General features: G+C 37.0%; 1 protein-coding gene across 3 annotated transcripts in view; it reads left to right on the top strand.

Annotated features, from left to right (window-relative positions):
• Nucleotides 1–25,564, top strand: part of SBNO1 (strawberry notch homolog 1) — a 34,745-nt gene extending 9,181 nt beyond the window's left edge. For all 3 annotated transcript variants that reach the window (XM_052795329.1, XM_052795330.1, XM_052795328.1), the window contains 29 exons: nt 141–450; nt 2,603–2,703; nt 3,886–3,982; nt 5,111–5,271; nt 6,294–6,427; nt 6,575–6,665; nt 7,607–7,768; nt 8,321–8,456; nt 8,534–8,639; nt 9,906–10,059; nt 11,278–11,460; nt 11,665–11,762; nt 13,028–13,179; nt 13,760–13,957; nt 14,257–14,427; nt 14,511–14,680; nt 15,545–15,676; nt 16,934–17,069; nt 17,491–17,603; nt 17,705–17,776; nt 18,260–18,359; nt 18,882–18,956; nt 19,209–19,355; nt 19,435–19,529; nt 19,745–19,837; nt 20,303–20,440; nt 21,136–21,212; nt 21,996–22,189; nt 23,151–25,564. In XM_052795329.1, the coding sequence (XP_052651289.1) occupies nt 141–450; nt 2,603–2,703; nt 3,886–3,982; nt 5,111–5,271; nt 6,294–6,427; nt 6,575–6,665; nt 7,607–7,768; nt 8,321–8,456; nt 8,534–8,639; nt 9,906–10,059; nt 11,278–11,460; nt 11,665–11,762; nt 13,028–13,179; nt 13,760–13,957; nt 14,257–14,427; nt 14,511–14,680; nt 15,545–15,676; nt 16,934–17,069; nt 17,491–17,603; nt 17,705–17,776; nt 18,260–18,359; nt 18,882–18,956; nt 19,209–19,355; nt 19,435–19,529; nt 19,745–19,837; nt 20,303–20,440; nt 21,136–21,212; nt 21,996–22,189; nt 23,151–23,293 (3,939 nt within the window). In that variant the 3' untranslated portion in view covers nt 23,294–25,564. The remainder of the gene's footprint in view (nt 1–140; nt 451–2,602; nt 2,704–3,885; nt 3,983–5,110; nt 5,272–6,293; nt 6,428–6,574; nt 6,666–7,606; nt 7,769–8,320; nt 8,457–8,533; nt 8,640–9,905; nt 10,060–11,277; nt 11,461–11,664; nt 11,763–13,027; nt 13,180–13,759; nt 13,958–14,256; nt 14,428–14,510; nt 14,681–15,544; nt 15,677–16,933; nt 17,070–17,490; nt 17,604–17,704; nt 17,777–18,259; nt 18,360–18,881; nt 18,957–19,208; nt 19,356–19,434; nt 19,530–19,744; nt 19,838–20,302; nt 20,441–21,135; nt 21,213–21,995; nt 22,190–23,150) is intronic.
• Nucleotides 25,565–26,938: the final 1,374 nt, after the last annotated feature.

Genomic DNA, 26,938 nt, shown 5'->3' with positions numbered 1-26,938 from the left:
CTAGCATCTTCAGCGTATTATGTGAAGACATTTCGTATTACAGGTCTTTTAAAAACTGGTGACTTCTGTGCTCAATGAACGTTAATAAGTCTGCTTTTTTTCACTGTCTTCTGAAAATTTCCCTGTTTGTTTGTTGTTAGCAACCACCATCCACCACAACCTTTGTGCTGAATCAAATAAATCAGCTTCCAACTTTGGGGACTACAATAGTGATGACAAAAACAACACCCGTTACAACTACGAGGCAGACTATCACTGTAGCAAAAATCATTCAGACCAGCACAACTACTCGACCCTCGGTTGCAGCACCAGCAGTACGCAATGCCTTGACCACTACACCTTCAAAGGACCAGATTCAGCTGAAAGATCTGCTAAAGAATAATAGTCTTAATGAACTCATGAAATTGAAGCCACCTCCTAATATTGCCCAACCAGTAGCAACCGCAGCAAGTGAGTTTTCTTTTTTCATAATTACAGTATTTTAGACAAATAGTGAAATAATATAATGTGAAGATCTTTGCACATCTTGTATTTTCATTGATTAGGAGAATATCACAGTAAAATGAGATGGTCCAGAAAACCTCATAAATTCTATTCTAACTTTAGTAGTGTTAGAATTCAGGGTGAAGTAATACAAAATAGCAGGCTTTAAAAAAAAGTTTAAGCTCTTGATTTACTGCAAGGAATGAGGAAAATGACATTTTAGATTGCAGCTGGCAAATTGGTAGAATTAATTCATGAACATTACTGAAGTTGATTTAGCTATCTTACTTAAGTCCACATCAGTTTCTGTTCTACTGTATGCTTGCTGTGGAAATATGACAAATGAGTACTCTTTTTTTTTTTGGCATCTTCCAAACTAGATTTGTAGTAAATGCTAGTACTGCTATGATAGGGTGTTTCTGTAAAGCATCTCCTGAGAAAGAAAATCTCTGTCCTTGTATGTTTCGTGGGAGGCATCAGATCTATTGTTTAAAAACTTAAGTCCTAAAAACTTGCTGTTTGTTTCTGTGTTACTTCTTAAATGTGGTGTTAACTTAAATGCCACAAGTATTTTGTTACCACACTCCAAATCTTCATTTTGTGATTCCTTTCATAATCTTTCCTTGTATGTTATTTCTAATATGTGGACAGCTTACGTGGTCATCTTAATATAAGGGAAAAGCTGCATGTGTGTGTGTTTTATTTGATTCTTTCAAGTTATTCTGGTTTTAGCATGAGGTTAAGATCAGACTAGTTTGAAAATATCTCTATTGCTGCTTTATCTGAAAGGTTGCAGGCTTTTTCTGGATTACTGTATTTTCATTGTCTCTGAAATAATATTGACTGATTTTTTTTTTTTAGAGGCAGGGTTGGAAGTAACCTGTTTTTTCATATGCAGATAGAGTGTGCAATAAATGAAGCTGTCTGTTAGGACTGAAACAAAAAGAAGAAAGTGCCTCCTTGTTTCATTGCTTTCTGTTATGGAGTGGTTGACAAAAATTGGAAGTTGAGACTCCAACTGAAGCTGGGGTGGGGGGTAAAGGAGTGAGGAAGAGGACGGTGAGAAGGTTTTATATGACTAACTTATCCCCTTTGCTAAATGAAAACACATAGAAGCACGTAAGTAATAGGTAACATCGATACACAATAGCTGTTGTAGTAGCTCAGCTGCAGAAAATAATTGAATCTGTAGCTTCTGTATTAAGTGACAAGGAGACATGCAACTTCTAGAGCTGCATTTCTAATCTTATTTGTGTGCTTGTGTTTCTGGATCTTTCTTTGTGCTTTTGAAAAAAATTGACAAATACTGTAGAAGATTCAAGGGCAGAGAAGCTCTTGGAAGGAAATGTGGTCTTTTCATCTAATTCAGACAGCAAGAGTTCTAGATTGGAAAATACTGAAAAGTTAAATTATGCAACCTCTTTGAGGAAAACTTCATTTGTGCAATTAATTGTTTTTTAGGGGCAATTATGCTAAATTTATTACATGCATTGACTGTCAACATGATAGAACCTTGAGAGCTGCTTTCAATGTTTTACATCTATCCTTGTGTAAATTTTTTTAGTTTTGTACTGAGCCCTATTGCCAGTTGCTTCCAAATGTGGCTGAGGGCAGGAAAGTTAATAAATCGTCCTCCTGAAGGATCGTGTTATAAACTTCAAACAATTGAGTCCAAAGTGTTGACTTTTTGTTTTACAGAAATAATTGTAGTTTCTCCTAAGGTGGTAAATGCCACCAGACCAGGTAAGTTCATTTCTGTTGAAACACTGGGCTTTCTGGTTTGTTGTTAAACTTCAAAGGCTCGCAAGATGGACTATTTCTAAATACAGTGTGTAGATTTGGTGAAGGTCCAAAATAATTTTTTTTTAAATATTGAAACTAATACACAACTGTCAGATGCAGGGGTATTGCGTGGGAAGTTTCTTCAGTCAAAGAAGTAACAAAATTTAACTCCTTGCTCAGACTTTTTAATTTGGACAAAAATATTGATTGTGTTCTTGAAGTGTCAGTGTGCTATTGGACATTTTAAACTTCTCTTCCAGCTCATTAATAGAGAAGGATGTTAATTTGAGTCGTTGTTTGGAGGGAATTCCTGTAAAACACAGCTTTTCTTTTGTAGCTGATCTAAGCAATGGTGCAGTGAAGAAGGAGGCTTCCACAAAAGAGGTAGCAAGAATATGGATAAATGATATTAAAATGAGAAGTTTTTCACCTACTATGGTAAGTAGTACAAATGGTTAATTTGCCAAATGAATGTATATTTTATTGGCACCAACCACCTGTCACTAGTTTCAGTAGTTACTCATATATGCCTTTTGTGTGGTAGAATTGAGTGCATCTGTTTGTTCAAAAGGTTAGTTTCTCCTCTAGATAAATACTTGGTTAGGTGGTTAAAACTAGCAGCTGTGTAGAGCAGACCACCTATATAGTAAATGACAATTTCAAGAAATTACTGTCCTTAACAGAACCTCATTGTGTGGACAAAGAAGGGTCTGCTCCAATTAAAGTTGATAAGCATATCACTTGCTCTGTGTTTCAGGACATTTTCTTTTAAAGTATCCCCATTCGTATAACTAGCAATGAGGAAACTAGAAGACTTTCTCTAGCATGGCTGACCTTCTGGGCAGTTTGATTTAAGATGTAAATTGAGTATCATTCAATTTTTCTAAATGTAATAAAAATACATTCTGATGCTGTAAATGCTTGAGTTTCAGCATCTTCACTGATAGCTAGAATCAGGCTGAAGTTTGTGACGAACAGTGCTCCTCAGTGACTGGCATACAGAAGGATTTTTCAGATTACTTTTTTTTATATTAAACATTAACTTAGTAATTGTGGAAGACTTTTGATTTGTCATTTAGCAAGTACTTTAAGAATATTCATATATTTACATTGATCAAGATCACAGTAAAAAATGGGTAACTGTCAGGTTTCAGAGAATACTGGATAGAACTGTGGCTATTGTAACCTTTCCCTGAAGCTGTGAAATTACCTAATGAATGTGAAACTGCAGGAGGCTTCATGGGAGTACTTGAAAGTTAGGTTTTGGCTGTTAACTAGCTGTTGTGTCTTCAAGGCAGTTTTCTTTTAAGTCATAGTTTGGATTTAATATGCTGTAAGAAGTGTTCCTTTTTTAGTTCTGCTTATGTGAGTTCGGAGTACTCAAATCGCCTTGCAAAGGAGAGGAACTTCCCTGACTTTGTGTCTTTTGAAGGGTTGTTCAGAGTATAAGAAATCTACATTTCTGTCTGTAGTTTTCCCAGCTGCTCACTGGTTCATCTAGTACATGTGTTAAAACACTCAAGTGCAAGTTTGTGCTCATTTAATTTCTCGTGTTCATTTCCAGGATGTAGAGTATTAACAATGTGCTGTTTGGCTAATGCAGGTATTTCTGTATTCTAGAAAGTGCCAGCAGTAAAAGAAGAGGAGGAACCTGAGGAAGAAGATGAAGAAGAAATGGGCCATGCAGAAACTTACGCTGAGTATATGCCAATAAAATGTACGACCTAATGTTTTGTTACGTCAAAATGCTGAAATGTTTTGAGAGCTAATTTTTTATTTACACTTCTGTAGTTACTAACACCAAAAAACAGATTGGTTACTATCTGAATCAAGTCAAAAGGGCCTGAATTTGGGGTGGGTTTTCCTAGGAAATTTTTCTCTTCTATAGCGCTTAGTTTTGGAAGGTATGCAGATTCCTTTTAATAGAAAAGAAATTCTTTAGTGTATCTTTGAGCAGTACTTGTTTCAGAAATATGATTGTGAACCAAGATCAGGCTTTTTTTTACCTGTGTTAAGATGCTTTGTGCCTCAGCAGAGGAAGTTTTGTAAAGGTATTAAGTGGTCACTGCTGCACTTAAGAATCTAGTTTTGGGTCTTTTGGTGTGAAATTAACCTAAGCACATTCTTCCTGCATTGTTCCCGGCTGACTTTAGAGCTGTTTCTTTTTTTTTTTTTTTAAGTGAATCTTTTACTGCCTTTAATTGCCATCTCCTCTTTTTTCTCCTTTCTCTTCTTTATTGTAATAGGTGACAAAAAGCTGTTACCTTGTTTCCTAGGTACATTGCTGACCTGCCATAAAAGCAAGGCAAAAAATTTTGCATGGAGTTTGTAAATAAATGGTTAATTTTTATTGTCACTGATGAGATCTGTCAGCAATTAAACCATGTCTGTTCTAAATCTTTTCTCCTCTCATACTGCTTAAAAACAGCGTTATATAAATAGCGAGAGGAATGTTGCTTTTGTGATTCTGGCATCTTGAGGCTACATCTGGCCTTTTGGAAAGGCAAGGTTCCGACCAGTTTCTCTCAAACAAGTCAAGTACACAAATGCTTTAATTTTCTATGAACTGAATTTTATCTAATTTCATAAAAATTCGAGGAAGGTGGTGAGAAGAGAAAGTTAAGATTGCAGTTATGTAAATTCAGGTTAATGTATTCCTTTTTATGCGATGCAGTTTGTTTAACACTTGACGTAGTCTTGCAATGAAACATAGTTGTTCTTGAGTTCAGCCTTTGCAATGGACAGTTGTAATTTGTTTTGGTAAATATGACAACCTGTGCTGCAGCAACAGAACTCTGTATTATGTTTTCATCTTCTCCCTTCCTCCCCCTCCCTTTTCAACCAGTAAAAATTGGCCTACGTCATCCTGACCCAGTAGTGGAAACCAGCTCATTATCCAGTGTAACTCCTCCTGATGTGTGGTACCAGACATCAATATCAGAAGAAACAATTGATAGTGGCTGGTTGTCAGCTTTGCAACTTGAAGCAATCACTTACGCAGCCCAGGTATGCTAGACATTAGTACAGCTTAAAAACTAACATAGAATTGAAGAAGAACTACCATCTGACAAGTGCAGCTATGTCAGTTTTACAAGGAGATAAAATAATAAGGGCTTAAAGGTTTGAGTTGCATTAGAAGGCAGCAGGTGAGCTTCAGTTCAGATAAACGTGAGGTAATACACCTAGGAAAGCTTTGTCTATGCCACTTCCATGATGCTGATCTCAAACTGTCTTAAAGATTAGGAAGGACGTCTTAGTTACTATTTTTATTTTTCTGAAATAACTTAATGGCTGCAGTAGCAGCAGGCTAAGAAAGCCAATGCTGTTTGGCATCATTGGGAAGGGTATAGAGAACAAGACTGGGTGTTATTTTGCTGCTATATTAAACTTCAGTGGGCCCACATCAGATGTTCTGCATGCTGTGCTCTGCGTGTCAGGGAGGAAGGTAGTGAAGTTAGAGGACATCTAAAATGGTCAAAGGAGGGAAGAAGTTGCCTCATGAAAAGAGACTAACAAGGCTGGGACGCCTCAGGCTGGAGAGGAGGAAAACAAAGGGGAATGAAATGAAGGTTTACATAATCAAGAAGGCAGTGGAATCCCACAAAACAAGAACAAAGCAGAATTTGGTGAAACTGGTAGGAGATTGGTTTAAAATGGATAGAAGAATACTTTTTTACATAGGCAGTGGATGTCTGGGTCTTGCTGCCACAAAAGGCTGTGGAGGTGCATATCAGTGGGTTAAAAAAAAGCAGCCAGTCTGGTGGTAGGCACTAAAAGAATTAGACACGTACAGCAATTTTACAGCAATTCTAGGTGCTGAGGGAAGGAGGGGGAGAATGCATCACATGAAACAGGCTTATATGCTCTCCCGAAATAAAATCCTCTCTTCCTGCTGTCAGGAGGCTGCTTGGCTGGGTGGACCACTGGTCTCATCCAATAGGATGTTTCTTATGTTTGCTCATTTCTGACAATCCACAGTGATGTGTTCTGGAGAATGGGTACAAAGTTTTTTGTTCTTTCTCCTACAGCAACATGAAACATTCCTGCCCAATGGAGACAGAGCTGGATTCTTGATAGGTGATGGTGCTGGTGTAGGAAAAGGAAGGACCATAGCTGGAATAATCTATGAAAATTACTTGTTAGGCAGAAAAAGAGCAGTCTGGTAAGTGTCAGGATTTGTTAGAGCAGACACTGTAGTGACTATAGTACTTAAATTCAGTGTAATCTTTCTTCCAACAAATGTTCTAGCAACTGCTTTTTGAAATTCTGCTGTAACTTACAGATTATATGCTTTGTTTTATATCTTCAGGTTTAGCGTGTCAAATGATCTGAAATATGATGCTGAAAGAGATTTGAGAGATATTGGAGCAAAAAACATATTGGTTCATTCATTAAACAAGGTGTGGAAACTTTTTACTATGTACAGTTGAGGCAAAACTTTAGGTACGCTTGTGTGACCAGTTGTGCATGTTGACTGTTTTAAGAGCAAGAATGTACTAATTTCAATAAATTTGCTGTTTAGGTCTTGTTTGACAGGCCTTAATCTTATGAAGAACCACACAGTGCTTTAAGTTAGTCATGTAAATAGGCCCCTTGTAGGATTAAGTCATAGCATGGGATATTTTTTTAAAAACATTACTCTTCAAGCCACTACTGACACTACTAGTAGAGTATTTTCTAGAAGTTGAAATATTCTTTAAACCTTTTAGACTTTGTAGCATTTGAAATTTTTCCTATCTCCCAGTGCACATTTTATATGTAATACATTTTGTATGTAATTCTTGAATAATAGACTTTCTCAGTATTTTATTAAAGCAGCAGTAATGTGTACAGTATTTTTGGAGGCTGTGCATCTGCTCAGGATTAGCCACTTACATAAATTGTGAAGTGTGATTACTGGTTGAATTCACTGAACTTAGTCTGTTTTAAGTTAGTATTTTTGCTTTGTGACATCTTAATTTCTAAAATACAGTAAAGCTTTAGAAATTTTCATTAATGGTAGCAGCTGTAAGTACACTTGACCTATTGGCTCCAAGGGATGCACTGAAACTAAACTCTGTAATTGTATTGAAGTTAACCATGTAGTCAAAGAATGTGGCTATTCATCTTTTGAGGCCTCAGATCTAGTCTTCCTTAAATGTATATTTAAGTAAGGCCCTGTATAACCCCTTAACTACATTAACATATGCCAGCTGTGCCCTAATCATGATGTAGGGATACAGGTGGTTCAAATTGTACACATGTTAACCTTAAGACTACCAGCATTCCTTAATCATATGGTAGGTGGGTTGAGGAGGGATCTCTTGAGTAATTTCTGTAACTTCTTATCTTTTTATTGCAGTTCAAGTACGGGAAAATTTCTTCCAAACATAATGGAAGTGTGAAGAAAGGTGTCATCTTTGCTACCTATTCTTCTCTTATTGGTGAAAGTCAGTCTGGTGGTAAATACAAAACCAGATTAAAGCAGCTTCTTCACTGGTGCGGTGAAGACTTTGATGGAGTTGTATCCTTTATCTGGAGTTCAGTTTATTATAACCAAATTGCTATTTAAGCTTACATCTTTAAAGACAATCTTGTATTTTTATTAGCTGGTGGGTTTAGTACTGTTTTTTATTCATGACAGTAATTGATTGCACGCATGCTCTGACATTAGACTTGAAGTTTTATAAACTTTGTGCCAAATCTATTACCACTGTACTGTTGCCACACAATTCTGGTACAAGAGTGAAGCTTCTGCTTTTTCTATAACGAACACATAAAATAATGATGTTTAAGAACCTTAAGTTTACACTGACTTTTTTCCAGTGAATTCTTAAAAAAAAATTTTTTTTAGCATCAACAGTATTTTAAAAAACTCAAGTGTTGGCAATTGTGCTCTTAAATACTTACTAGCTAAATATTTTTCCCAAAGGTTTTAGTGAAAAATGACCACTGTCTTTTTGAGTTTACAATTTACTGCTGCCACCTATTGTAATTAGCAGATTTCCTTGTCTTCTGTTTTAGCTCCCCATTCTGAAAATAAGTGAGACAAAGTTTTTCCTTAATCACGGTTCAGATTGTATTTGATGAGTGTCATAAAGCTAAGAATCTGTGTCCTGTTGGTTCATCAAAACCAACAAAAACAGGTCTGGCTGTATTGGAACTTCAAAATAAACTTCCGAAAGCCAGGGTTGTTTATGCTAGTGCCACAGGTATGTACTACTTAGTTTGCGTTAAATGTCTCTGTATGTTTTTACTGGCAGTGGTACAGAATGTGTTCTTCTCCTAGGTGCATCTGAGCCAAGAAATATGGCATATATGAACCGTCTTGGAATATGGGGTGAAGGAACTCCATTTAGGGAATTCAGTGATTTTATTCAGGCTGTTGAAAGAAGGTAATATTTAAAATAGCTATAGCAAGAATGCATATGGTTGTGGTTGACTGTACTTTCCAGTTCCTTTGTCTTCACTCACTCACAGTCCTCTGCAAACTTGTCCTGTCACACTAAGAACTTTCTGACTCTAGCTTCTAAATCTAGCAGAAATTTAATTTATCTTATGTGGTGAAAAATGGGACGTTTCCCTCACAAAAAATTTTGAGAGCTTCAGAAGCTTGCTGGGAAAACAGCCCTCTTAAAATGTGGGTGTTATGAAATGAAAATACATTGTTGCTCATCATGAAAACACACTATGTACTGAATATGCTCAGTATAGTTGATGTCTCACTATATGCAGAAGTCCTCTAATGTTTATGCATTCAGCTTAGGCAGTTTAACAAGAAGTCTTGTTCTTGTTCTTTCTGGCATAAGAACCCAGTTCAGAAAAATTATGTATGCTGTTGCAAGGTAATTTGTATTTCAGAACTTATAAAAAAAACTAAATGTGAGAGGTCAGTAGAAAATGCAACTGCTACATTCTTTGGTAGGTGAGCATCTTAATATATTATGTTTTGCCTACTTAAAATTTTGGACACTTCAGAATGCTACAGTAGGGCTTAGTATGCATCTTCTTGCATACCATCTACATGATGCATGATTTTTCTAGACTGTGCAAGTATAGTCTCCACTTCATTACTGAGTACATATCAAATAAGCAATAATGAAATTACAGGCCCAAGCTTGTGAGTAGGTTAGCTTTGCAGTTGACTTGAGCTCTCAAGGTGTTGCTAAAAGTGTGTTGCTGTTGAAGAGAACCTAAGTTACCTACTAGTTTAATTCATACAAGCACAAATCTGAATAGCTTAATACAGTTTGTATTCATTATTTTAAATCTTCAGTGGAGTTTAAAATTGCAGTGCAAGATTTTGTATATATTTGGACCAACTTCATTATCCAATTACAGTTTGTAAGGTACTGTTCTCCTAATGCATGCTAGGTCATTTGGCAAAAAGTAACTATTTGAGTATTTATACCACCTGAGATACACTTAATACTTATTATTAAGTATAAGTATTAAGAGGCAGGGGTATAGTTTTATGTGAAGGCTAAATTTCAAGACCCCCTGATTGGATGTGTTTAACGAAACAGTACTAATGATTTTGAAAACATATTCCTTCGCATTTGAAAGCATGCCATTTTCTTCTAAAGCACTTGAGGTTTTTTTTTAACAAATCCTTGCTCTTGAAAATTCTAATATTGACTTAATTTGTTCCTTTATTTTAGAGGTGTTGGTGCCATGGAAATAGTTGCTATGGATATGAAGCTGAGAGGAATGTACATAGCAAGACAGTTGAGTTTTTCAGGTGTAACTTTCAAAATTGATGAAGTTCTGCTTTCACAGGAGTATGTTAAAATGTACAATAAATCTGTGAAACTGGTAAGAATGCCTTTTGAAATTTGCTTTCTTACTGAGTTCTGAGAGGTTGAAGTTACTTGGTTTAAACTTGAATGCTCCTGAAATAGCCTGTTGAGAGAAGGAATGGCATCTTCTTGTCTCATCTTAGTGTAATGATTTCTCTGTTTAAGACTTGGCAAAAGCTGTTAATTCTTGTTCTGAGTCAAAAGTTGCAGTTCTGGGTGCATCTTCCGGTATCTTGCCAGGTCTACTGCCTTCTAGCAGTACTTCAGAGACTTTGGTCATTGTTCCCTAAGATGCTGTCACCTGTTGGTTGTATTTCTGTGCTCCAGTCCTCCCCCTTCAGGCAACTGAGCTGAGAATAAGCTACAAAACATTAGGCTGCATGCAATTCTTCATTGAAGCAGTATGGTGGAGTGGTGCTTGTAGTTAAACAGTGCAGGGTGGTAGTTTTAATCATGTGGCAGATCAAATCTAAAGCACTGAAGCTGTGGTTCCCTTCAATGTTTTCATTTATCTACCTACTGGTTATCTTTTTTCATGTTGTTCTTAAGTGTTTCCTCCATGTGCTAAGCTGGGTGTCTTTTTCCGGAGTGCACATTCTGCTTGTACATTACCACAGCTGTATTAGATAAAAATAATTACTCCTTGGACATAGATTAAAATGAGCAGGGTCTTTACCTGCTTAAGAGGTGCTTAAGCATGACTCTGTATTCATGTTGTATAGCTACAATAATTAAAATTTATTTTTGACAGGTGTATAACATCAGCTGTAAAGGGGCAGTTTATGAATGTTGTTTAAAAGAATCACTAAACTTGTGTCCAAAGCTTATGTTACCTAATCTGGAAACAACTGGTATAACAATGTTGTAGAAACAAAGGCAGTTGTTTTTTTCTTTTCTTAGGATCTTGCTTTGTACTTAATTATTAGCAGAGCTTTTTGCTTTAACCTGAATACAGTAATGGAGAAACTAGATAATTAGAAAATAGTGTGTATGTTTGCATTGGTAGTAATGTAAATGTATCTGCTTCTCATTATGAGAGTAATTATCTTCTGAATTTACTAAGCCATAGCTATTTTCTTTTTTGTGAGCTTTGATGTATGATGAGTTTCCTTGACTTTGCAGTCCCATAGTACTGTAACTTTAAACTTCCCTTCTGCTTTATTTGGATATTAAACAATGTACCTGTGTAGCCTTGAAATGTGACATGTGAAGCAAGTAACATTTTCTTCTTCAGTGGGTCAGTGCTAGAGAGAGGTTTCAACAAGCAGCTGATCTTATTGATGCAGAACAACGAATGAAGAAGTCTATGTGGGGTCAATTTTGGTCAGCTCATCAGAGGTTTTTCAAGTACCTTTGCATAGCATCTAAAGTGAAGAGGGTGGTGCAGCTAGCTCGGGAAGAAATCAAGAATGGGAAAGTAAGTTGATCAAGACCTATTTTTAAATATCTTCGTTAAACATAAAGCTATTAGGTATTTCTGGTTTTCTTTATAACACAAATATCTTCAGAAGCATGCTACTGTTAGGTCTGTACTTTATGGTATTGAAGCTATTTAATGAACAAAAATAAACTTAAAGTCAGTCATCTTAGTGACAATGCCTTATATTCATTTGTCCTTTAGTGTGTTGTTATTGGCCTGCAGTCAACAGGAGAAGCAAGAACGTTAGAAGCTTTGGAGGAAGGTGGTGGTGAACTGAATGATTTTGTTTCTACAGCAAAGTAAGATTGAAGTTTCTTGGAACTGTCCTTTACAAAACTAACCTTAATCCGTGGTAGTATGTGTAGTAATTTGTCCTTTCATGTGTAAACATGCATCAGCGCACAGAAAGATGGATATCCTTTAGGTACCAATATTCTTTACTTAAGCTGCCTGTACATAATATCTGACAGTATTGCTCAAGTGAACCATTGGTTAGTTCCTAGTTCTACTGGCACTCTGAAATGATGTTTTCAGGTGTGAACAGCTGGTACTGTTCTACTCAAACTGGGAGGAGAAGACTTGCCAAGTGTACACTGCATTTATACCAAAGCAAGTTACAGTCATGACTTCCCTCTTTTATCAGATGAGCCAGATCCAGTCCTGAGACTACCTTGCTGAAGATCTTAATAAATTAATCTGTCTATCCTGGTTTCAGCTAGATAGAGTTAATTTTCTTCTTAGTAGCTAGTACAGTGTTTTGGATTTGGTGTGAGAATAAAGTTGATAACTAAAACATCAGTGTGTTGTTGCTAAGTAGTGCTTATCCTAAGTTAAGGATTTTTCAGTTTCCTATGCTCTGCCAGCAAGCAGGTGTACAAGAAGCTGGGATGGAGCATAGCCAGGACAGCTGACTTGAACTAGCCACAGGGATATTCCATACCATAGGATGTCATGCTCAGTATATAAACTGGGGGGAGTTGGCCAGGAGGGGCGGATTGCTACTTGGGCATCAGTCAGCGGGTGGTGAGCAATTGCATTGTGCATCTCTTGTATTTTCTTGGGTTTTATTTCTCGTATTTGTTATATTCATCATCATCATTATTATCATTATTGTATTATTGTTATTATGTTTCATTTTACTGTAGTTATTAAACCGTTCTTATCTCAACCCACAAATTTTACTACTTCTTTACAATTCTCCTCCCCATCCCACTGGGAGTGGGGAGGAGTGAGCAAGAGGCTGCATGATGCTTAGTTGCTGGCTGGGGTTAAACTACAACACTGTCACTTAAACTCTGAGCAATAAGAAAATGGCAGTAGCAATACCACTTTATATCAAAACCAATTTTAACAAGTTATAAGTAACAGTGCTGTAAAGTAAATGTCTCCTGCTTTTAAGAAGGTGACAAATACAGTAATATGGGTGATAATTATACAGAGTGCTTGCGTAAAAGCATTCACAAGGAATAATTCTTCAGAGGAGTCAAGCAAGCTGTTAAAACGTTACAGGTTTCTACTTTAAATCAATGCAAATTCGACTGAAGAACCCTTTTTTCTTAAACAGAGGAGTATTCCAGTCTCTTATTGAAAAGCACTTTCCAGCTCCTGACAGGAAGAAGCTGTTTAGCTTGTTGGGAATTGACTTGACTGCTCAAAGTAATAACAATTCACCCAGAGACAGCCCTTGCAAGGAGAACAAAATAAAGAAACGGAAAGGTAATGCTTAAGTTTTTACACTAATGCCATAGTGAAAATAGCAATTTTAGAGCTGCCTAAGAGTGAACTCTGGAAAAAAATATGGGAATGTAAATATCAGTACAGTAATTCATAAAAGATGATGTATTACAAGGCCCTAAGACTTTCATTAGAAACTTCTATTAATAGATTTTAAAAATGCTGCTGAAGCAATATAACCTGTAAATTGTGGTTACTTTGCTCAAAATTGGGTTGATCTAGTAAGGGCCCATATCCCAAAATGCCTTGCATCTGTCAGACCACTTCCTGATGCAGTCATGCAAATAACAATTGTTTTCTTTTTCTTGAGGCTCAGTAAAGAGAAGCCTAATACCACCCCCCTTCCCAAACTGATTACATTCTTACCAAAAAGTAGGTGATCATAAAAAAAACTTGGGTTTAACTTAAAACTTAGATTAGATTCTTCTAAACACTTCTATTTTTAGAAGTTGAATATTTTTCTAGTTTGTGTGCGGTGGTGGTAAAACAAACCTCAAAAGTAAACTACAAGGTCTAAACTAACTTTTTTTTCTTCTGGGGTGATGGTGTTGATGGAATTTAGGTGAAGAAATAAGCAGAGAAGCCAAAAAAGCTCGCAAAACAGGTGGCCTTGCAGGTAGCAGCTCTGATGAGAGTGAAAGTGAGTCTGATGCTTCAGACAATGAAGAAAGTGACAATGAGAGCTCCAGATTTTTGAGTTCTGGAGATGATGATGACTTCAACCCATTCAGAGATGAATCCAGTGAAGATGATGAAGATGGTAAGACAGTTTAAGTGTTTCATCAAGCAAGTAGCTGTGCTTGCAGATAGTAAACATAAAGTCTTTCCTAACCATTTCAATGAGCCAAAAATAAGAGTGTTTGATAAGCATGTAGTTTAATTCTAATGAGACTGGAATTAGTACTAGAATGTTGATTTGCATCTTCAAGTAGACTTTACACACTGGAGTTCAGGCTTTCCTAAGTTACCTTTTATAATGAGAATGTAGTTTTTCAAAGGAGAGGATGGCTTTTTAGTAAATGCTTAAAACTTTTTAAAAATAACTTTATTTAACTTTAGATCCCTGGTTAATTAGAAAAGAGCATAAAAAAAATAAAGACAAGAAAAAGAAGAAAAGTATAGACCCAGATTCTATTCAAAGTGCCTTACTAGCTTCTGGTCTTGGATCAAAACGACCTAGCTGTTTTACTTCTACCGTTGGTACCACCACTTCTAGTACCAACACGTCAGGTAAGAATAAGTTTCTTTAGGGTTGATTCACTTTCTTAGGCAGTGAAATTCTAAATCTTAAAGAGTCTCTCTTTAAATTTCAGCAAACAGTAACACAAACAGCAGCTTTGTAACAAGTCAGGATGCTGTTGAAAGGGCCCAACAAATGAAAAAAGAACTGCTTGATAAACTGGAAAAGCTGGCTGAAGATCTTCCACCTAATACACTGGATGAGCTTATAGATGAACTGGGTGGTCCTGAAAATGTTGCAGAGGTAGGCTGGTGTTCACATTAAGAGAAAACTGATGGGTTTTTTTCTACTGCAGCCATACATCATCTGGCTGCAGTAAATCAGTGTTGTCATTCTTCAAGGTTGCGTGTGACCTAAGTATCTATTAAAGAGAACTTGTTTAGCCGTTTTAGACAGTAATCTCACGGGGATAAAAGTATAGCTTAATTCTGCTGAATGCCTCTGAATTAAAAAAAAAAAAAAACCAACTTGGAAGATTGTGTTAGAATACAGAGAAGAGCTCTGAATGGGTAAATAGGTTATTTCTGAGACTGATAGTTTCTTGTTGGGTGTGTTTCTCTAATTAGCTGTAGTCAGTTTGAAGCTGGGTATGTAAAACAGAAAGCAGCTTTAGTTCAAGATTAAGAACCTGTATAATAAAAATGTGTTAGTGAAGAGCCTGGTGAATTATTATCTCTTTTTCTCAGTAACTTTAGAAAAATGTCTTTTCGTAAGCTACCTGTCTCTTATCAAGTAGAAACATCATTGTGATTCAAAAGACTCTGTTAAAATCAGTGACAATCTCAGCTGTCAGTTTATTTTCTTAGTACTCTTGGTAAATAAATCCCTTATGGACAGTAGTATAATACTATGTCGTTTCTACATAGATATGCTTTCTTACACTTTTGAGTCCCTGAGTTACCTCTAAATAAGTGTTCTGCATAGCAGATAATGGCATCAACCAAAAATAATCCAGGTTCTCTAATGTAGTTTTGTACTTGGAGTATATTGCTGAATCTTTTTTAAGGTTGGTGTATGAATAAATAGCATCATTGCTTGAAGTTTTTGGTCATTGGTAAAAATTTTTGTATTGCTATAATGAGCTTGTATTCCCTTTTATTTTTAAAGATGACAGGCCGCAAAGGGAGAGTTGTAAGCAATGATGATGGCAGCATATCTTATGAGTCAAGATCTGAACTTGATGTGCCCGTTGAAATTCTGAACATCACGGAAAAGCAGAGGTTCATGGATGGAGATAAGGTAGTCCTTAAAAGAGATACAATTTAGAAACACTTGCCAGATGCTGTAGTGGCATTGACTGATTAAGCTATTCAAGTTGTGGCTCTACCATTATCCCACACTGACTTTTTAGGTACTATAAGTAAGTACTAGTTAGAAAGCATTTTCTATTCACTGCTGTGTGTGTTGTTTTTCAAACCAGTATGTTCAGTAGTCCTGTCTAATGTGGCTGCAGCATGCTTTAAAGGTCAGGCTGTAGTTTGGGTGGCCACAGAGGCCTGTGCTTAAGAGGTGTGTACACGTGTGCCAAACTGAAAGCTAGCACCTTTAAGCTGGTCTTGTAGACGAGCATATGTTTCAAAGACAGGTAAACCCTCCACATCTTTGTGATTCCTTTATCTGGATTACTGTGCACCTCTGCTTCTAAGAGGAAATAATGAAACTGAGAAATGGGGAAAAACCACTGACTAACTTGGTATGAAAAAACTTTCAGTGAGGGGCTGAAGGGAAAAGGTGGAGTTTGTTTACATTAACAAGGATTGAGAAGTAATGCTGGGAAGAGTGATAGCTTTTGTCCTTTACATTGCATGCTGAAATAAAATACTGACTGGAAAAATGGTAGAATTGAAGCTGATAAAATGAGGAGGGAGGGAGGGAACCTTTCCTGTGGTTCACTTGGGACATGCTACCACAAGAGGGCAAATCAAGTAAATGTAGCTGTGGCGTAGAACTTCTGTGGTCTGTTGTTACACTTGAGGGTAAATATTCATGCTCCACTAAGTGACTTGCACACAGTCCAAACATTTACATTCTTTCAAGGCAAATGCATTCAGATGCTAGAGCGGCCATATCTTCTTCCTTATACAGTATTAGCAGCAACTTTTTGTCTTCTCTGTGTTGCTTGCTATCAGAACAAGTCTCCCTGTGTCCCTCCCCTTTTCTTTCTGAAATGCAGGCCAACATCAGAGAAACCTGCCCTTTGGAGTGGCCAGACTGCAACATACTGCCTTTTTCGTTTGCACAGAAAGGTGTTTCTGAAAAGTAAAGTGAAAACCACTCCTTTCACTCAAAAAAAATTCGTTAGCATTTCTAACTCTGGTAGAGAACCATACTCTTTCTCCCCTCCCCCTCCCTTCTTGCAATAGGAAGATGAAATAACAGTGAAACCATTCCAGACCCATGTTAGTAGTAATTGTAAAATGAAATTTTTTTAGAAACTGAAAACTGAAGCTTGATCTTGGATTTATTGCTAACTAACAACTCCTTTCTTAATAAAAGAACATTGCCATAATCTCGGAGGCTGCCAGCTCTGGTATATCATTGCAAGCAGACCGTAGAGCTAAGAATCAGAGGCGGAGAGTTCACATGACTCTGGAGTTGCCGTGGAGTGCAGATAGAGCAATACAGCAGTTCGGTAAATAACTTTTTTGTATCCTTCCCCTAGCAAACTCAGTAATACTAACTGAATTTACTGCTAATTTGTGGAAAATAAGATTGACTAAGCAACCTCTTAAAGACCCTTCCAGTCTCATTTACCCATAAACAGAATTAGCTTTATCTGTAGTCATAGCTAATAGTCTTGAAAGTTTTGAAAGAAATCTAGCAAACTTACAGTGTAGCATAGGGCTTTTTCATGTATCGAGTGTCTTTATGAAAGTTGCCACAACTCTAGAGCATTTCTGTACTACCTTCTATTGGCTGTATTACAGCAGAAACTAATTTTCAGCAGGATTAAGTTCTAACTTTTTTCTTTACTCTTTGCAATTCATTGTTTATTAGAAATGTTCAATGAAGTGGAATTTCTTTAACATATGTGCTTCTACTTGATTATCCAGGAAGAACTCATAGATCCAACCAAGTGACTGCTCCAGAGTACGTGTTCCTAATTTCTGAATTGGCAGGAGAGCAAAGATTTGCATCTATAGTTGCAAAAAGACTGGAGAGCTTGGTAAGATTGTTTCAAGAAGTCTGTTCCTTCGTTTGAGAAAATACAACTTGGATTTCTTTTTTCTTAAAATTTGATTTAATTACAAAGGTGTGTCTTAACAGGGAGCCCTCACCCATGGTGACAGAAGGGCTACAGAAACTCGAGACCTCAGCAGATTCAATTTTGACAACAAGGTGATGGTTCTTTTTCTGTTTGAAAGCTCATGCTGTGGTGCTTATTCCGCAAATGACCTGTTGAGGAAGGATTTCTTCCATCTCCTGTGAAGTGTTTTACTTTTAACTGTATTACTTCCTGATACGAGGCCTCTTTTTGAGACACCCAGTAAACATTCTTATTTCTGTTTGCAAAGCCGTGTGGAACACAAATGTGTGTAAATTACTTTTTCTGCATTTGCTAACAATCCAAGTCTTAAGTAAATGGTATGTGTCCTCTCAGTCACAACTGAAAGATGAATTTGGCAATTCTAATTAGAAATTAAGACTGGGCTGTTTATATAGTGTAATTTATAATTGAAAAGCTAATAACCAGTGCCCTTTATTATTGCAGAGAAAAACACTTTATTGTGAATAACAAATACTTGTTAAACCATGTGTGCTTGGGGCTGAGGCACAAACACTGGATCACATTGTTAGAGCAACTTTCTTTTTCTTATACAGTATGGCAGAAATGCTTTAGAGATTGTCATGAAATCCATTGTGAACTTAGACTCCCCAATGGTCTCACCTCCTCCTGATTTTCCTGGAGACTTCTTCAAGGGTAAGTATAATTCACTGGATGTAATAGCTATCTTTTGATAGTATGCAGAAAATTCAAATAATTTGAGCTAGATAACCTAGTTACTATTTTAAACTGATCAGCTGGCCCAGATAGGCTCTCACTGGATGTTATTCCTATGCATGTTGCTTGAATGTTCAAGTTCATGTATGAAACAAGGTATGTGAACTCTCTCAATATAAGGCATGTTCTGTATCTGTTTGGCCAAAGTATTACATACAGTTCTTTAACTTCATTTTCCTGTTATCTGTTGCAATGTCTTGTTCTCTGGTGGGCTCGTGTATAGTGCCATTAGTAGTTTTCCCTGCCTGTGCTTCCTGGAAGGACAGAAGGCAAAGTTCTGTCTTGCTTATTGATGTATTGGGTAGAAATTGCAAGTAGTGTATTTAAGGGTTGTCAGAGTTTTGGAGTTGGATCCTGAAACACGAATGCTAAACAAGCTGTTACTTCATTCGTTTATTTTTAGATGGCAAAGCATCTATGGTTTTTCTTTCTTTTTCCTAGATGTTCGTCAGGGATTGATTGGTGTAGGCTTGATAAATGTAGAAGACAGATCTGGAATACTAACACTTGATAAAGGTATTTGCATGTTTAGTGTATCTGTAGAATGTCGCTAGGAAAATCATATATCATGATAGTGGATTCCTAGCAACAGCACTGAAGTTGTAATTATCTAAAAAATCCCTTTTTTGGAGAACTTCAGAATGTTTTCCTCATTTCTGAAATAATGGATTTAAGTAGTCTTTTTGAGACTCTGAATACTGATTGAGAGCTTGTCATCAAACTTAATCTTTGTTGACCTAATACATGTATTTCTTATTCTTTTTTAAGATTATAACAATATAGGGAAATTTCTGAATAGAATTCTTGGTATGGAAGTACATCAGCAGAATGCTTTATTCCAGTACTTTTCTGACACGTTAAATGCAGTTATTCAAAATGCTAAAAAGAATGGAAGATATGATATGGGCATCTTAGGTGAGTAAATCAATTTCTCAGTACTCTTGTACTTAAGTAAGAACAGAGAAACAGAATAACTCTATCCTTTCCTTTTAAGATTTGGGCTCTGGGGATGAGAAAGTGAGGAAGGCAGATGTTAAGAAGTTTTTAACTCCTGGATATTCTACCTCTGGACATGTAGAACTATACACAGTAAGTTAATTCTGTATCTTCTTTGTATGAACTAATAAAACTTGCTTGCCAGTAAGTTTTTTAAAACATGGCAATCAGCTAAGCATGTGCTGAGTGAGGGAAGGTTCCAAGCCTTTCACTGGGCAATATTTGGTTCTACGGTTCTGTAGTTTCTATGTCTGTAATGGTTTTAAAGTTTGTTCCCATTCAAATACCCCTGTATGGCTCTCTTCTAGATCAGTGTAGAGAGAGGAATGTCTTGGGACGAAGCAACTAAGATCTGGGCAGAACAGACAGGTCCAGATGATGGATTTTATTTATCACTACAGGTAAGATTCTTTGTCTCTTGGATTATGTTCAGAGAAGTTTTTTGGGGGCTAACCAAATACGCTGTCTCCTCTGAAAAATTTACTGTTCAAATTAATTACAGTTCAGTTTTGCAAAATGCTTTCAATCTTATATTTAAATTCATGTTAAGTTTGTTTCCAAGACTAAGTATGAAGCACTCCTTTTTAGCTGCTCAGGATGTTTTCTGATAGGAATGTGAGCCTGAATTAATAGCTCTTATTTAAACCTGCATCAAGAAACCAGATGCTTTCACTGTAAGGAAAAGTTGTGATGTTAATGTGGATTAGTGGTACTGTCTTCTAAAGGTGTCCTTATTATTACTTGTTGTCTTATTGCACACACACATGCACTATTATTCTGTGAAGAACACAGTATGGAATCACTTAAGGTAGATACTGTCAGCATGTTTAAACTTACAAAGTTTTTGGTTTGTCTTTCTTTTCCAGATAAGAAATAACAAGAAAACTGCTATTCTAGTAAAAGAAGTGAATCCTAAAAAGAAGCTTTTTTTAGTATACAGACCAAATACTGGGAAACAACTCAAACTAGAAACATGTGCAGACCTGAAAAAGAAATATAAGAAGGTAACCATTAAAATTATGCTAGTTTTAAACTTAGAAAATTTTGAAAAGAAATATAAGGACTTTTTTTCTGGTACTTGTGTATAATTCTGGCAAATCAAAAACTAGGCTTATTTTTCCAGAGCAGAGCTTGTATTTGGGTCTTTTTAAGTGGGTCTGCATGGTTTCTGCATTCCTATATCTAAACCTTTCTGAATATAAGTAGTCTATGGTGTGGTAATATAAAATGAGGGTTTTTTAGGGTCTAGCAAGGAAAAGTCTTGCTTCTGTGTAAGGTGTACAAACATGCTCTTAAATAAGCAGCGATATACAGTGTATCCTAAGCTATGATTCTGAAGTTTCAGCTGTTGGTTGATAAAGTTTGAATTATTTTGTTTAGAGGCTGGTAAGATACCTAACACTTCTCAAACAATTTTATGGTGTTGAATTTGTAAAAACTTGAGGAAATTCTGAGACCAGGTTGATTTATTGGAAAAGCTCTGCAATTCTGCTATGTTCAAGGATTTTGCTCATCCTTTGAGATGGCATTCCCATTGAAGAGCCTGAAATTATAATAATGTAGGATAACGTACCTCTCTTCACCATCATAACGTTGGTGCTCCCTCTTTTCTCGTAGTAATGACCAAATTGCTTTTGTTCTATGCAAGTCTTGGTGTGTTTTACTTTATTATTATTCCCACTTTGAATGACTTTTCCAGGTATCTTCTGAAGATGCTCTGCCACACTGGTTAGAGCAGTACAATTCTTCTGCGGATACCTGCACCCATGCTTATTGGTTAGTATTCATGTGCACGTAGATGCTTTAACTTAAACTGTTTACCTAAACTGCTTTATCACTTCTGTTCTTCTGCTATTCACATGATTTCTTGTTTCTTGCTTAAGAAAAATTGTCCCATGACCAGTCAAATGACCCAACCTTTGAGTAGAAACACGAAGCTTTGCATTTGCCCTTAAAGTCCTAATATGTTAGATGAACACTAACGTATGAATTGCACTCCAGTAGAGGTATAATGGCCCAGGAGTAGCTTGTGCTTTAAGTGTCTTGATCTAACCTATTATTGTGGTAGGATAGTTCCAATGTTATTTGGGGGGAAAAATATTTATACTCGCGTAGAGGTGAGATAGATGTCAGAAACAGCTGTTCTTGTGCTACCTCTTCTAACAGTGTGTCTGAACTCAGTAGCTGATGTCTTAATTCCTGAGGAACAGCATAACTGGTAGAAGTTTCAGATTAATAATGGAGTTTCTGAAATATACTGATCAGATACCAGTTCCATATGTAACAGATTCAGGTTCTCGGGTGATCTAAATGAGCGGTATCTTTGGCTTAAAGCTCTGCCTGTACATTTTGAAGATGTGGTCCTAAATAGGCCAACACTTCTCAAAGCTTTACCATTAGAGGCATGCTGTGGATAAAGTATCCTTCCCTTACAATGTACTTGCAGCCCTCGCTCAACTCTGAGTTCGTGTTAAATAACTTCAAGTCTCATTTTTAACTGAATTGGATACTTTCTGTTTGCAGAATTCTTTTGAAAGCTTTTTTTTCTCTCTACTGTAGGAGAGGCAATTGTAAGAAGGCAGGCTTGGGATTAGTTTGTGAAGTGGGACTCCGCTGTCGAACTTACTATGTCTTGTGTGGTTCAGTATTGAGCGTCTGGACAAAAGTAGAAGGCGTTCTAGCCTCTGTGAGTGGTACAAATGTGAAAATGCAAATAGTTCGTCTAAGAACAGAAGATGGGCAGAGGATCGTAGGTAAGTGGCTTGTCTGCTCCTTTATTTCCATTTAGGGTAGAAGGTAGTTGTAACTTACAAGTCACTCTGTGTTGAGAGTCACATGAGCATCTTCTTATAAAGTCTCCTACAGGAGAAAAGGCTCATCAGTGTGTATGTTGGGGAGGGGCAGAAGTACAACTGTTGAAATATGTCTTTGTAGTACAAACACTGTTTTGAGTCAGGTTAAAGAAGGAAGACATTTTTTTCAGCCAGGCTTTCGAACACTTATTCTGTCAGTTGTTTTGATTTACTAGGAATAAAAACATCATATTCAGCCTGTTTGAGCCAAGCTATCTTTGAAACCATAAGGGCTCCACTTTTTTCCCCACTTCTGGCAAAGAATAGTAAGCCCTTGAAATGGTTGTTTTCATGGGTTTTGAGCTACTGAAAGTCACATGTAATCAGTTTAAAATGACTTCAAGATGATGTCATTTCTTGCTGCTAAACCTCTTAGTGAGGCCCTCATAGCAGGTACCTCAGAGGCTGAAATCTCCATTTTATTTTTTTGTTTAAACATGGACTTCCTGTGGATGTGCGATATCATGGCAGCTCACACTCTAGTAGCAGTTTTCTAAGATGTTGAAACTAGGTTTTTCATATTTAAACTTTCATGGTGTTGTAACTTCTGAGAGACTAGAAAAAGCAAAACAGGCTGACTTCTGGTTTTATGTGGCAGTGGATAACATAAGAATAAAACTTGTCTTTGGGGCAAAATGGCAACTTATTTATACTACTTCATGACCTAAAGGACTAGTGAAGACTTCTGAAGATAAACCTCTTATTGAGAAGCAGAACTGGTAGCTGTGCTTGATTAGACTTGACATTGGCAACGGTTGCTGTTGACTGTTGCATAAATTAAATGGTGGAATTGTCAGCCTGAGGTTTTAATGAACAAATTGTTTGCATGCTTATGAAACAATTGATTTGTTGCCATTTTCAGGTTTGATCATTCCTGCAAATTGTGTATCGCCCCTTGTAAACCTCCTGTCAACGTCAGACCAGTCTCAACAGCTTGCAGTACAACAGCAGCAGATATGGCAGCAGCATCACCCGCAAAGCATCACCAATTTCAACAATGCATAAGAGGACAAACTACAGGTGTTGACTTTGGTGTTTGAGGAAAAGGCTGTAAAAGCATATCACTTGCATAAAAATCAGGGACAGATTCCAAAGAAATATAACTTTTTCAGTTCAGTTGTGTGCTCTCAAATACTTTGGGAATAAAGAGATCTAAAAAGGTTGGTAGAACTGAAAGCCAGCAGTTGTTTATGGTGGTGCATCTGTCTTTCCTTATGCTCTCTGTAGTGCTTCCTGTTTGCTTTTACTTTTGGCCTTTTAAGCTACAAACCACAATTTGTTTGAAAATGCTTGAAAATCCCCAAGCAGGCTTTATTTTTATCTTGTCATACAGTGCTCAGGGTTTAACGCAGTGCATCAATGCCATTGCTGTGGGAGATATCCTTGAATGCATGTATTGAGTATATATATAGAAAATATATATTGGGTTTTTCTCTTCAATTTATGAGTTTGTAAAAGCATGAAACCTAGAGGTTGCACATCATGCATTCAGGTTCCTTCCCAGTTTCTGTTTGACAGTGCATGTCTTTGGAAACGGGCATGGACAGGATAAACACACAAGACAAGAATTCAGAGAGAAACACAATCTTAGTTGTACAGCATTGGTTATTGCATTTTTATAGTGTTTATACCCAGGTGTTGCATTTTTTCTGGTTCTCTCCTGGGGGTTATATATTTGAGTCTACAACATGTTCTTTTTGTGATAAACATCTTAAATTAAAATTAGTTCATTTTTAATGTATTAATGGTATTCCTAATGTGTACTGCAAAGATGGCTGGATGCCTATTTTCCTTAAATTGAAGCATTTCCTTAATCCGAGGTGGTTATGGAAACTTAAGTGCAAATTCACTTCCATCTCGCATACAATCTTATATTTTTTACTTCATTAATGTAATTTAATTTGTCACTTGTAAGATGAAACCTTACTTGAGCTGTAAATTAGAGAATGGGAAACACTTGAGGGTTCCGCTGTATGTGCTGTTTCTGTTACCCAGTAACTTGAATACTGTTTAATATGTTGTAAGACATTGTAGAGTTTATCTGGAGCTGTTTAAAAGAAATTGTAATGTACAAATGTGAATAGTCACTTATCTATAATATGGGTAAGTTTTGTTTTGCCTATAATAGTAGATGTTTATAAGAAAGTGAAGGACAATGTTTGTCATTTCTTGCTTGCACAGGTTGCACTATTGAAAAATTGAGATTGTATAAACCTGTCCAAAAAAACTACAAGATAATGATCTTGTAGATGTCAAATAAAAGTTATTGTACTAACAAGAAGTGGAGTCTTGTTTAGGCAATCACTGTATTCCAAAAAAACTAACAAGTCTGTACAATTGGAATTCGACAGGACTTGGCATGTTCCAGTCTGCTTTAACCAGCCTTCTGTCTTGCAGTCCAAATATCTCAGTTGAACTCATTAATGAGGCAAGTAGTAAACTGTGTTTAAACCTTGATGCATATTTTAAGTAAGGTTGACCTGACAGACTGAGAGCAGCAATCCACTGCAGCGTATGTCACTTCTGTAAACACTCAGTGAGCCAGATTCAAGTGTCGTAAAGAGTTTTTCTGTAAGTCATGGGGCCAGAAGTTCCACAACTTCAGGCTGAGGTAAGCTCCCTTATGTGAATTATTTCACTTGAGGTTCTGTTAACACTGCCTGTGCTGGCACCCCAGTGCAGTAACAGAGCACCTGCTTGTTGGGGAAAGAAGTCTGCCTGCTGTCCTCAGCTCCCAGCCTGAAAGGGTCAAGGGGATGAATCCCCTGCACATGCCTGTGACTAACTGGAAATACAGATCTAGAATAAATCGGCATGCTCCCTACTGCCGTAGTGCCTGCTACCTCTCTGTAAAGTACTTATAATGGAGGTGGTAGGTGTGTTGGGAGTTTTTTAATCCTCTGGTAGTAAAGGGAAGCTTGCCTGAGTGCTGTGATACCAGTAGGAGCTGACATGCCCTGGAAAACTGTAGACCACAGACAGGGTGTGGGGGAGGATGTTCATGTGTTTCGTACCCACCATTGGATGTATTTGGCATCCATTCCAGGAAAAGTAATTGGGATTTTGAGAAGTACGTTGACAGATTACTATTGCAGCAGACAGTGAACCAAATAGCTAGTACCAGCAAGCTGCGTGTAGACTTCGCTGTCTTTTTTTATTATTATTATTTGGTGTAGAAACTTCTACCATCTGAGATGGTAACATAACATTTTAGATTTTAATCCTCAGAAAGATAGTTCTGGAAGTGGTAGGTTCACAAATGGTAATTTTACTTTTTTTTTTTAAAAAAAAAGCCATTATTTAAGTACGCTTCAGTTCCTAAGTGCTCTTCTCAGCCTGTTGTGCTAACTTTGGTGGTTGGGATGAGCAAATACTGAGTTGAATATTCTCTGTATTGATAACCAAACCACACTACTTCAGGAGTTCATAGCATATGCTGTTTGCTCACACCCTCTTAAACTTCCCATGGACTTGTGTCCCTTGGAGGGGAAAAAAACTGGCAGTACTTACAAGATCTGTAAGAACTGTTCCCATTCCAGAAATCCGTTTCCCCGACTTGCTCTCCTTTGCCTGCTCTGCTGCTTGCCACTGTCAGTGCTTTGGCTTTCTCTTTCAGTTACTAACATCTGCATCCACAGCTCTGGAGTGTTATAGCATCTTAAAGGTTAACAACAAAAAAAAATACCCTTCAAGCTACAGAAACATTTTCTCTTGAAAAATCCTGCTCAGTGGTTGGGGTGTGGTTTTTTGGTGGTAGTTTGTTCTTTGTATGAGCTGCTGATAAAGCTTGGGGGAGAAAAGGAATAAAAATAGCACTGTGGATGGGATAAGGAACAGCTATGCGGTATCTTCTTGCAGCACTGCCCGCAAGACAAACATCCTCACAGGGAGGAAAAAGGAGAGACCAATTGCCACGTCATAAATTACCAGGCTAGGCAAGAATGGTCTATTTTTCCTACTTGTGGGGCATTGACCTGCTTCATACAAATCACCATCTGAAATGAATATAAAATTTATAAAGGATAGATGTCTCTGATAACAGGGGCAAAGCTAAATGTAAAGTGGTAGCAATTTCTGTACCCCATGAGTTTTGGAAGCATGCTGTAGAAGGGGAAGATATATATTTGACTTGGGAATTGAAAGGATAAAATTCTGGGGTTTCTTTTTTAAACTGTCTCTTCACAGCAACTAAATTCTGACTTGTTAACTAGTTTCATACTTAAGATACATCTGACACAGTAAATGCAATTATAACCCGCTAAAAACTCCCTCTGCACAGCAAGTTTTCAATTTTTTTTCCAATCACTGTATGGTCTGTTGGGAACACACACCTCTTGTAAGGACTTAAAGTTCCCCAAAGATGCCAGTTGTCTAGTCAGTGTGTAGTATTTTCTTTGTAAATGAAGAAAGCTCTGCAACCTGTAAACATTTGTCAAGTGAATTATCAAGGGGTTTTTGTATTTTTCTTTTGTGTTTGGAATAAGCTTCATTCAGATCCCATCGCAGTCTGTACATATATAGAAAGAGTATGTATGTATATAGAGATGTTAAAGGCTACTGAATTATTGAATGTAAATAACTCTTGTTTTCCTTTGTGGGTTTTTTTTTCCTTCATGACCTTCCCAAGATGTATTCCTATTTTCTCAACCT

Source organism: Harpia harpyja, chromosome 9 (assembly GCF_026419915.1).
Source record: "Harpia harpyja isolate bHarHar1 chromosome 9, bHarHar1 primary haplotype, whole genome shotgun sequence".
NCBI lineage: Eukaryota > Metazoa > Chordata > Aves > Accipitriformes > Accipitridae > Harpia > Harpia harpyja.
Note: the sequence above shows the minus strand (reverse complement) of the source record. Positions and strands in the feature narration are given on the sequence as shown.